General features: G+C 41.4%; 1 protein-coding gene across 1 annotated transcript in view; it reads right to left on the bottom strand.

Annotated features, from left to right (window-relative positions):
- tanc1b (tetratricopeptide repeat, ankyrin repeat and coiled-coil containing 1b) overlaps nt 1-12,137 on the bottom strand; it is an 86,393-nt gene that overhangs the window by 29,567 nt on the left and 44,689 nt on the right. Inside the window, 4 exon segments of the mRNA XM_063888326.1 lie at nt 5,942-6,259; nt 9,092-9,174; nt 9,176-9,282; nt 11,458-11,591. Coding sequence (XP_063744396.1) covers nt 5,942-6,259; nt 9,092-9,174; nt 9,176-9,282; nt 11,458-11,591 — 642 coding nt within the window.

The following is a 12,137-nucleotide window of genomic DNA, read 5'->3' as shown; positions in this document are numbered from 1 at the left end:
GGAAGCTTTCTTTCCTGTCCTGGGATAACCTTACACCCATCACCGGGTTTGGCAGACCCCTATGTTGGCAGTAAACCAACAGCAACTCAACCATCTATGACCTTAAAAAACCTTCTGAATGGTGAAGCGTGTTGAGAGTGGTGCAACAAGTACTACAAGTACAAGCTACCTAAGAGATCCTAACTTAATGAACAATGACAATGCTAATAATGCTAACAGGCTTATGTATTGCATGTATCATTCTTACCTAGTTTACCATCTTATTGATAAGCAGATATACAGTTATAAACCAAACTGCTGGATGCATTTTGATCAGATGCACATAAGTGTTATTGTATTACTTTTATAAGGTTGAACATTTCATAAATATCTGTTTAAACTTCCATGGCATTTCATTCAAGTGTTATCGATATATTTCACGCTGGACCAAAGTGTTGCACCAGCCAACCTACTGACACACATGGTCAGAGCGTGAGCGTGGCTAAAAAAACTGCCTAGCACAAGGTTAAAAGCACAATACTGACAGTATATAAAAGCCAGTCTATACCTTAGTGCAAAAACTCAGTGCCAACAAGAACCACAGCTAGGATGAATAAAGACCTTGGACGTTAAAATATGCATGCCGTCAAACAGTTGCTGAGTAGCTTTACATCTATTACATCATTCTCAATAGCGGGGTGCTGTCAATCAAACATAGCCAGATGGCTCAGTGGTGGCAGAGAGTAGTGAGCTTACACATTGTCCCTTTGAGATTAGGCATTTGGCAAGATCTGACCTGTCAATGGAGTGCCACTGAGTCGAATTTTAAATGGCTTTGAAAAAACAAAACAGATTGATCCCAGGAAAGGTTTTTGTTTTGCTCCTGCTGTGACATAGAGGCATAAACAATTATCTGAGAGTAGACATTTTAAAGGATGTCACTGTGACCTTTTTAGCGAGCTGGACAATATGAATGGGCTGTCTCTTTTTGCATTCTTTTAAATCTTTATCCAAACAGATAAGCTGAACGCACAGGAGAGTTTTATGGCTGCCTGATGACATCACACAACTTTGAAAAAAAACAGCTTGACAAAGTCCAAAACTTTCACGAGACAATATTGTATTGAAAACACGAGTACATTAGTTTTTAGTGGTTCACCTAAAAAACGTCACATCAAGCCTTCCTACTCCAATACCACAGAGACTAGACCTTATTTAATTGTAAAAAGCTGCAGTACTGACAGACAGATATTTTTACTCAAGAAAATGACTGTCTGACCTTTGCCAACATCATTGAGTCAGAGATTGTAGAAGAGGTAAAGATGACGTCAGTCTTTCTAATAAAATACAGATGGAATCTGCTCTCAAATCTTACCATGTCACTGTACTCCAAGATTTTGATGAAAGAACAACATATCCTTGAAGTTACTTGATAATTGTCCAAGGACTTAGTTTATGACCCAGTCTAAAGAAGGATCTTGGATCCATTATCACAGAGCGTGAGTTTTGCCAGAAGTGCAGAGGACTTTGGATTAGAAACAAATAAGTACTGTACCTCCAAATGGCTCAGACCACAAAGCTTTGTCAAATAACATCACAGCACTGATGCACTGCAGCCCCATTCCAAATGGCCCTGAGTCAATCTCCCTGTCTGAGCAACTCGACTACAAGCAGCTCAAGCTAAGATTACAAAACCAGGAAATACCAGCGGCCACATTAAATATTGACCTTTGACTCTGTAATCTTAAAAAACTAAATTACGAATGACTCAAAACGTATTACCTGAATATAATGAAGAGTAAGGGTGGTAATGAGTGCCAGACAATAACGGCAATTTTGACAACCATTTCAAATAGCAAAGGGTGTTACATACATGAAGAATTGACACTTGAACGTCTCGGTAAAAAGGTTTATGTTGTCAATGTGTTGATCAGGTTGTGGAAGCAGTTAGAAGTGAAATGAAAATAAATCTGAATAAAATTGAATTGTGTGTCAAATGTAATTATTGTTAAGAAAGCCATTTATCTTCAGGAAAAAATGTGATTTGTTTGTTGAGAGCTTCCTCCGCAGGGTTTTAAATCTGAGCTGCAGAAAGACATGTGCATTTTGAACGGAGGTTAAATGTTGAGTGAGTGTTTACTGTGAGGATATGAGAAAAACAAAATGCTCCACATAGAAGGGCTGTACACACATCGAGTCATAATTATCTTAAACCGGGTCTATTTTAATATTAAATGGATGATAAATGTCTGTAGCGGCTGATGTGGTTGCCGTTGTGGCTTTTTAATGCTGCCTTGCAAGGTAGAAGAAAATATTTTCCTATGAAGAAAGGTGGCCAAGATGATTCCTTAGACTACCGACTAATGATGCAATTACCAACTGCTCCTAAAGAGACGTCTGAATTCTGCTCAGTGGTGGTGACAGGTGGTGCGAGCCGACATTTGTGCAACTTTCCACAGCACATGCACGCTCTTCACTGTGCAGCTTGAGTTCCCACAGCAGCCCGGGGACAAGCTTGCCACGATCTGTGTGTTCACCAAGGCGGTGCAAATGACACTTCTAAGCAATAAGCCGACATTCCTTCCTCATACATTGCTAACATTCTAGCGGCACAGTCATACACTTGTTGAATGGCATGAGACACACAGACAAAAACAGCTTTTCCTGTGAGAAACTGTGGCTTTGTAGATTTCAATGCTTAGTTAATCGATAGAGGAACATATTTATACCGCTCTTTTTGGGAGCGTGATGAGATCCAAGACTATATGAGATACGTCGTTATTGCTTCAGCATGTTTACTTCATGGTCTCCACATACTTGAATACCAACAGGAAGCCTCCAGTTAACATACAACTTTAACTGGCTCGTTTCAGTTTCAAGTAACATCTACTCAAAGCTTCCTTTAGATGTTAAAGATCCTCACACTGTGGGCACAGACACCTTGCAAAGATCATGGTTGTTTGTACCTAGATCCCTTTGCACTCTAACAGGCCATCTTTCTTTTACTTGTCAATAGGACTTAGGAGAGATACGTGACCTCCTATGAACTACAAGTTACTGACCAAAGCAAAGGGAGCTTTGTACTGTTTTAATGCAGAGTGCAATAGTCTCAGATGCTGACTCTCAATCTATGAGTATTGAATGAAAGTTCACTGAATGAAAATCCGAGAGTATGAACCCCAGCATTTAGGCATTGGGGGGATAAATCATATGCTTTCATTTAAAGTTCTGTATGCTCCTTGCCTTAACTTAACGTCTATGGACAAAGTAGAGGTATAGTCACAGCAGACACCTCCTCATTATCTAATCCTGGCATACAGAACAACACAATAGGAAGTGGTTGCAGAAGTACTGGCACAGAGAGTGAATGCACTAATAATGGAAAGATGCTTTTTCTTTTGGACAATAGGATTTAATCTATTCAGCTCCTTCCTGCTTTATTATTTGTTTCTTTGTAAGCATTTTTTTTTGTAGAATATCATTTCCTTGAGCAGCAACCGAAGAGAAAAAAAAGCATTGTCCCTGGCACACTATGACACCAACACAGATTGGTTTGGGCCGTAAATGAGGATGTCTCTCACCGTGCCCTTGATGTCTTTTCTCAGGGCTTTGTAGCACAGCATATAATCTGAGGTGTGAATTCCGCAGGACCCTAGAGGACAACGGTGTATAACTATGACATCAGCCAATAAACACTTGAAGCACACAGGGAGACGAGCACACTGGCGCTCACCCAGCAAACCAATACACATAAGCAGGCGAATATTTCCTGGTCTGCTAGGTTTATGAGCCAGTGTGTGTCTGTACCATTAAGGTTTATGTCATTGGCAAAATAATGATGAGATATCAAAGGGGTATGGTCTCATGGAGCTATAGAGCTACTGAACAGCACATTGCCTTGTATGTGCCACTTATAGTCGACATTAAGGGCATTTATTCAATTGAATGTTGAAGAAACATTATCCAAGTTCGGTGCAATAGCAGTACAAAATACATTTTGAGTCTAAGTGAAGGTTATGCACTAACCATCAACTACGTATTCTGCTTCGATTCTGCTTATTCTGCCTCGAGTTGCTTACTTCTACTTCATCTTACCAATAGATAAAGGACACTGCAAGGTAAATCCCAAAGTGCAAACTCAACAGGAACCTAAGCAAGATGTCACCAAAAAAAGGAAAAAACTATAAAGTAAAAGTAGCAGCACTGAGTGAATATAGTTACTGTTTTGTAACAAGGTCAAACCCAGGGGAGGCATATTCTGCGGGAGCATTAAAGCATTTGATCTGCAACACATTGGCAGCTGCGGCACCCAGGTGAAATGGGGAAAACAGTCATGGAAACTGTCATATACTGAAGCAAACAAATATCAACAATATACGAAAGTGATGCACAGTCCGCCCCTGCCTTTGCAATTTCCTGTGATTTCACCTCACCAATGAAATAGTCTGCTTGTACAATGCAGTGTGAAAAAGTTAATCTGCTCTACACATTGTTTCTCACCTCTCCATACTTCCCTTGAAGAGAGCTTTTTCATTACATGTACCATTCACCCAATATTCACGCTCTAGTCTTCAGCTTCTATAAAAAGCAAACTCATGTCCTTTACATTTATTATGCTTTTATTTCTAGTAGCCCAACCGTTCACACCAGATCCCCTGATCGCAGGTAGAGCTGCAGACTTCACGGATGGTGATTTCACAGTTCACTAACACATAAAATCCAACAACTGTCTTTAGTGAATCCTAATAGTAGGCTATAACACAGCTCAAAATGATGGTTCTCAAATACCAGTTCAACCATGCCATACGGTGAGGGCTTGATTACTGTTGGGCTTCTGATCTTCTCAACTAGCCTTTGGTCTTTAGTTTTAGAGGAAGATGTAAAACATGGCTGCGTGAGTTACAACAGGGCCAAGGTCAAAAGCAGCAACAGCAACAACAGCGGGAGGTCTTGAGGGGGAGATATAGGAATGGAAAAGTGGGGAAAGTGAGGGATGAAAAGGGGGGCTGAGAAGGGATATCAACAACTGTGACAGCTGTGTGGATATGGCGAGCTGAGCCATAACACGGAGCTTCCAGGGCAGGAATGCAGAACAGATCAGCCAGAAAGCGGTTTGTGCTCGGGTCCGCCCAGGCACCGCTTACAACAGCTGCCTAATCCCAAACCTCTGCCTTGATACCCCACTCCTTGTTGTGAAGCGCAACCTGGCTTCTGAGAGAAAGCCTCATTCTCTGTGTTTCTACAGATGCTTCTCTCCGTGTGTGTCTGTCCCCTTTGCTTGGACTACAAATGACAGCACACTTGTCAGCCTCAGGCACAGGTTGTATCATAGCATAACAAACTTGAACTGACTGACAATGGGATGCAGAGAGACACACAAGCACAGAGTCAGAGTTTTCCACTCAGCATAACAAATGTTACTAGGCTACGAGAAGAAGGTTTAAGACTGAAATGTTTCATGTGATGCTAAATGAACGCACGAGTCAATGAGGAAAGGTATACACATACATTCCTCTACCTCAGCCACATACAGATGTAATCTCAAGTCGGCCAAACCGGTTAAATCATAGCATACTAACCTATACAAAACTTAAAATTGTTACCTTTGTTTTAGTGCAAGAAAGTACATTCTGCACATGTAATTAACTTATTTATTTTCCATTCATTTCCACATCTGTGTAGTAATCCTGACCACCTGAACTGACACATCATACACACTACAAGTGCTAACTATTAAGGTATAGAATAAGTTGTATACATACAAAATATATTGAAGTTGTCAAAATTGCAGTCATTATTACACTTTGCAAAGTCATCACGCTGGCCGGATTAGACCTTCTGCCAGGCCATCCGACGCCCTGCTTTTATGAATGTTTGACACCCCTAATCTACCTCTTATGCACAGAAGACATCCAGATGGCAAGACCTCAAAAAAACAGCAACACAAAGGCTTTTTCTGTACCTGCAACAGAGTTTGGCCTCGGCATCATGAGGGAAGAAGTTGTCTGCGATGAGTATGAAAATGGTCCCTCAGGTGATCGACTTGGAGGCTTCTGTGCTCCTGCCACAGTGTTGGACTGCTTCTGGTCGGTCCTGGATGGGGTGTCTGCAGGCGTTGATGTGGCACTGTTGGAGTCTTCTTCGGCCACAGGAGAGCAGGTGTCAGCCCGCACACTCTGTGCCAGGCCATGGCGCCCGCTGCCTCTCAGGCTGCCATCCTTACTCCACTCCAGGCTGGAGCCACTGCGGTCATCATTCTCAGAAGAACTGGTGATGGTGGCTGAGGGGAGATAAAATAGTGAGGGGAATTAGAGCAAGTGAGGGAGGTAAGATGCTCTTGGGGGCTATGAACATTTATCTGTCTTCATCTCTAATCTCTGTAATGGAGCTTTTAACTTTGAATAACGCCATGCTTCTTCTCATTGCCCTTCTTAAAACTCTTCACCACCTGACGGCATACTAGTAGAGACACTAATGAAAACTGGAAAGACAAAATGGCATGGACTTTTAAAATGAACTTCCTGAGTCAGAAACTTTGAAAGTCCTTTGTTTTTTTCATTAGTTATCTTTAGAAGGAACCGATCTAATACTGCCGAACTACTACACTAAATTCACACTAAAACATATTGAAGAGTAAAGTGAAGAATTAGTGTTTAAAACTGCCTTCAGTGTTTTTGAGTTCAGACAGGTATTTTGATAACAAGACAACAAATCCTTTAATCCTCCCTTAGGCCAACCTTGTCATCAAATAACAAACCTAAAAGATGAGTGGAGGCCCACAGCTACACGAGCTGGATGCAGAAACATCGGCTCGGTCAGAGGCCTGGATCTGACCGGCCAGCTGGCTGCATTTGCATCACACACTCCTAATCTGGGTTTCAGAATGCAGCATGTTGCATCATCACTCATTAATACAACACATCATGGACCTTCTGTCTCCTGTGCTTTTACCTGGGCAAGTATAAAGCCATTCATGACAACAGTCACGTCCAGCCCTGCAGTGAGCATTGCATTAGCAGTCAGCCCGATGTTTAAGAGGTTACAGGGATTGCTTACTGGTTGAACTGTAGCCCATCTCAAAGAATACATATTTATTTATTAAAAAACGTGTGGAAAGCTTATAATTTCACCAAAGTAAGAGCTGGTTATGCTCATTGCTACAGGCACCTCATGCAGAAAAACTCCTCTGGGAGCAATCTTGTAAACGTTAAGACTTTGAATCTCTCAAATTCCACAAAGGAGCTTTTAACGCAGTACAAAGCCAAATTAATGTGGTTTTGGAATCAGTGTCAGAGTCAAACTTCAAAGAACAGGGGAAATTAAATCTGGTTGGAATCTTACTTGTGGACACAACATAGCTTTGTTCTCATCTATGTCTGCTAAATGTCCTATTAAGGCCGATGGGTGGGAGGTCGACCAACGTCACATTGTGTTATTCTCTCACAAAAAATACGTTTTGGACAAGATATTGTGCATCACACAACATGCAACGTGATTATGTCAAATCCTGGGTGGCAACATGTCGATGCTCCATGCTGGAAGATATTCTATCACAGCTTCCATAAATGTTTTAGAAGCTAGCTATGATATTGCTCTGGGGGAATAGACGGACTGACTCATGGTATCAGTCTCTGCATTAATAATAATTCCAGATTGTTATGCTTCATCCATCTCTTATTGATTTTTACTGCATAACAGTCATGTCAAACAGTTACCCAAATAGGCATAACATGTTTGACATCCTACAAGGATATTAACCTTCTCCTATCTAAAGTAGTATTCGAAAATTATTAAGTTCAACTAAGGGAAGCTGCAGGATCAAACCGGAAGCTTTGTAAGACGAAGCAGCAGGCGGATTAATACATCGATAGACAACGTTGTATTTCTGCCAGCTTGTGTAAATTCCCAGGTGTCCTACAGGGCTATTACTACAGATATAATACAACGTCAAACTGTCACTGCAATGCTCTCTCACAGCTCTATAATAAATAACTGACATATGGTAAAGGCTGAATACCTGACTCAAATTATTTTCATTCAGACAAAATCCACTAGGTTTAACAAAAGGATGAATGAGTGACATGTCTCATGTACGATTTTTTTATCTGAATCCCAGATGCACATAAGGCTCCATTCACAGAATGTTAATGAGAAATAGAAGAGTGTCATGGAGATCTCTCAATTGTAATGTGCAGGATGAATGCAAAAAAGGGATAACAGATTACTGAGAGGTCAGCCGAGCCTTTGTCTAGAGTAGACCAATGTTTAGATCACACTCTGAAGGCTCCCGATATTTATGTCATTACTCTAAGGTGGGTTCCTCACACTCCTAACTAAACTATTGATTCGCTGTGCCATGTTTCCTACTGGTTCTGACCTGGCTCATCACCGACATTCCTAGTGTGGTTACCGAATATATCGGCAACAGTTGGTTTTAAACAGCAACAAAGTCAGTTTGACAGACATTCTACATCATGTTATATGGGTTCATATGTCTGCTAAATGCTTTAGTTTTGCATCATGCTTTACAATTGTATTTAAATTGCCTCAAATACAGTATATGTGCAGTACATATGCAGCATAATCAAATATTATAGGCTTACCTATATATCTCCATCTCCGGCCTACATTTGGCTGGGTCTGAGCTGCAAGTTTATAGGTCTGACAAATATTCTTTTCAAACAAATGCATATTTACAATCAGTGCTGCACACACAAATGCATTGTGCGGGAGTATCTTCGAGACCTGACAAAGGTGTTGGTTGCATTGCTACACTATAAAACATTTCCAAAGCCGATTTTGTGCAATTATTTTAAAGCCTTTATTGTTTTCAACTATGCTTTCTAGTTACAAATCAGCTTCACTGCCTACTTGGCACAGGTTTATCTCAATCTCCACATTACCGCAGTAAAAAGATTCAAACTTGTAGCCAGGGTGTGTCCAACACGAATCAAACAAAGCAGGGACTTTCTAATGAATCGTCAGTCTTATTGCAAAATTAAGTAAAAAACAGGGTACCTCAAAGGAAGGACATTAGTACTTCTAGTTCCAGTTTTTCAAAACCCATACAAGTTTCTATCTGCTTAATATTAAAGAGTTGGTTATTCCTTACCTATGATGCCACTATCTTTGCTCTCAAGTGTAGAGCTGGGGCTAGTGATGGTCCCACAGGGGCTGGAGCAGCTGAGGGGGGGGGCGGCTGGTGGTGCTGTTGAGTGTGGAGCATGGGCTGTCAGTGCAGGGAGACGCCGTGCTGCTGGTCAGTGTGGAGCAGGGGCTGATACCCTGGCTAGTTACAGAGCACTGGGGGAGAAGAAAGATGAAAGGAAAGGGTTATGGTATACCAATAATGTGCTCTACTCATCAAATATGTCAATGAAGTATGAAGTCAACCCATTATAAACTGTCAGCTGGCATCATGTTTACATTCTCCCAGCATAAGCAGCCATAAATAAAAGAACAAATATATGTCAACTGTATTTGAAAGGAGAAAGGAGAAGCCTTAAAAAAAAGATTTGATTTAAGTTCTGGATCATGTGAAAAAGCAATGCAGACGATTCCTTCACAAATAAACAAGCTTTTCATGTGTGAGCATGACACACAAGCCGAAGGGCATAGCCTCTGTAAATGGAGCAAGGCTTGGAAATTACACACTCATATGTCTGGAGGAAACAAAATAAGCCTGAGGAGAATTTCACAAGGGAATAAGTATCCACTTTGTTGTGACACAAAAGATACCTTCCTCATGCATAGCTGCAAGCCCGTCTGACAACCATAAAGCAGCTAATGCTTTGTTAGAGCACACTGACAACCATAGGAGACCAAATTAAGCTGGTTTGTCTTGTGTCTCTGTCATCCTTAACTGTATTCTGATTGCATACAATATACTGCATCTCCAGAAGGTCATCCTCGTCCCCCTGTAAGAACGGCCTAGCCTTTATACAGTTTCACACACACACTTGATATGTCATACACCGTTTTATCCATTTAAAAACCACAGATACAAGCTCAAGTTGAATTAAATCAACTCATCCTTAGAATAGGAATTCTCTGCAGATAGTTTGTTGCCTGAGGGACGCTCACCGATAGTTGGCTTCTCAAGCACCACTTATTACAGGGCTTTGCATTGCCTCAAACAAACATGGTCCTCCAATTAAAATCTCTGGAAACCATAACAAACCATTTCCAAGGTAATACCTGAACCTCAGACATAGCTTAATTGTTTGAAAGCCTCTTTCATATACTGCAAATTGTTATTGCAATAACATCTTTGAATAGGTCTTTACTTACTCTACGTAAACAGTGCTTTAAGGAGAGTTTGTTGAGAGCATCCTCTGTTCTTCTTAAAACATTACTGCAGTATTCCTGTTGCAAAAAATCTATTCTTTCTTAACTCAACACATATTAACACTCCCCAATGCTGTTGCTGTTTGAAGGTGTACATGTTTTGCAGTGGCATGTTGAATGGACACACACAGCAGAATTAAAAGGATGCTACATGACTTTATGAATCATTAACAACTTGTGGAATGTTAATATTCTCTGAATAACATGTACTTCTTCCCATCTGCTTTTTTTCTGCAACAGCATGCCAGTAGTTTTCGTTGGGCAATAACCAGCCTAGGGCTGCACCCAGAACCACCTAACAAATCACAGTAGTAGCCAAACAGCTCACTGACATTTAATAATTTTATTGTTCGGGCAGAACTAAAAACAACATGCTGGGTTTAAGACTTGTTGTAAAACAGCAGCATGGAGGAAAAGACAATTGCTGGCAGATGACAATAAAGTGCTCCTCCCCAACTGAATCTGAAAACACACACCTATATGCACACAAACGAAAGTAAAAAGCATTACACTTGCCTCACCTTAACTAATGAACATGATTCATTAACAAGTCCCTTTCACATTTGAAAAATGTCTGGCTCAGTGTCAAAACATGTCAAAGATACAGGATAGATGAGGGAGGCGCTGCGTCTCTGGTCTGCTCTTCGCACAGTTTAATTAGTAGAACCAAACAAACTGAGGCTCAGACCTAACATAACTCTATTTCTGGTCCGAGGCTCAGATGCTTTTGTAACATTCTCAAGAGCCTCTAGAGCAGCACTCAAGTTACTGGGAGACTACTACACCACACAGGAGAGACTATAAAACCACATGCATCCCATCTTAAATACACATTTACTTTCTATAACATCTTTAATATCTCAAACAAAAACAGTTTGACAGTTACCGTTCTTTGTAGTGCAAAAAGAAAAGTATTTTCCAGAGGTGCCTCTTAAATCCTCATCCTCAAAGATAATGCACAGGGGGGGGAAAAATGAATCAAGCTGCAACAAAAAAATCCATTCTTCTGTTACACTGTCACAACTCCCTCCTCCTCTCTCTCCTCTATCTCTCTATCTGTGTGCTGCAGCAGTGGCAGCAGCTGCTTGTGGAAGAGGGAGGGAGTTGGAGGGGAGGGGGAAATTGAAATACCTTCTTTTCATTCTTGTCGTCCATAGGTATGCGTGCCGTACCCGGGATCCCTTCTCCTAGTAAAAAGCCCAGCCTTGTCATCAGTTCCTGAGTGGCAGGGGAGGAGGAGCTTGCTTGTTTCTCTGCTTGCAGCTCTAGAGAGAGGGGAGAGAAAGAGAGGGGGAGAAGTGCTCAACGTTAGCGGGCAGATTCCCTCTCTCCACTGGATGGGCCACACTGGGCCACTCTGCTTGCCCTGCCCTCCTCGGCTCTGCTCTGAAAGGCTATGCTGCTCTCTCCAGCTGCTGCTGATGTGGTGCAGATCGGACAGGAGGGGGAATGAAGCGCAAAGTAGTGAGAGAAAAAGAGAGAAAGTAAGGGGGGGGCTATGGTGTGTGTGTGTGTGTGTGTGTGTGTGTGTGTGTGTGTGTGTGTGTGTGTGTGTGTGTGTGTGTGTGTGTGTGTGTGTGTGTGTGTGTCCTGCAAAGCCCCCAGTGCCAAATCCAGGGCTTTCTGGTTGTTTACAGATCTCACTCATGGAGCCTCTGAATATTAACGAGTGGACATGGGCTATCTCACTTTGTTTAGATAGAAATTTCAAGGTTGGGGTGCCATCAACAAGACAAAGACCACTATCTGTTTTCTGCTTCTACATATTGTTTTTTTTTTTTTTTGCATATTGTTAGAACACTGTGGAAAAA

Source organism: Eleginops maclovinus, chromosome 7, assembly GCF_036324505.1.
Source record: "Eleginops maclovinus isolate JMC-PN-2008 ecotype Puerto Natales chromosome 7, JC_Emac_rtc_rv5, whole genome shotgun sequence".
Taxonomy (NCBI): domain Eukaryota; kingdom Metazoa; phylum Chordata; class Actinopteri; order Perciformes; family Eleginopidae; genus Eleginops; species Eleginops maclovinus.
Note: the sequence above shows the minus strand (reverse complement) of the source record. Positions and strands in the feature narration are given on the sequence as shown.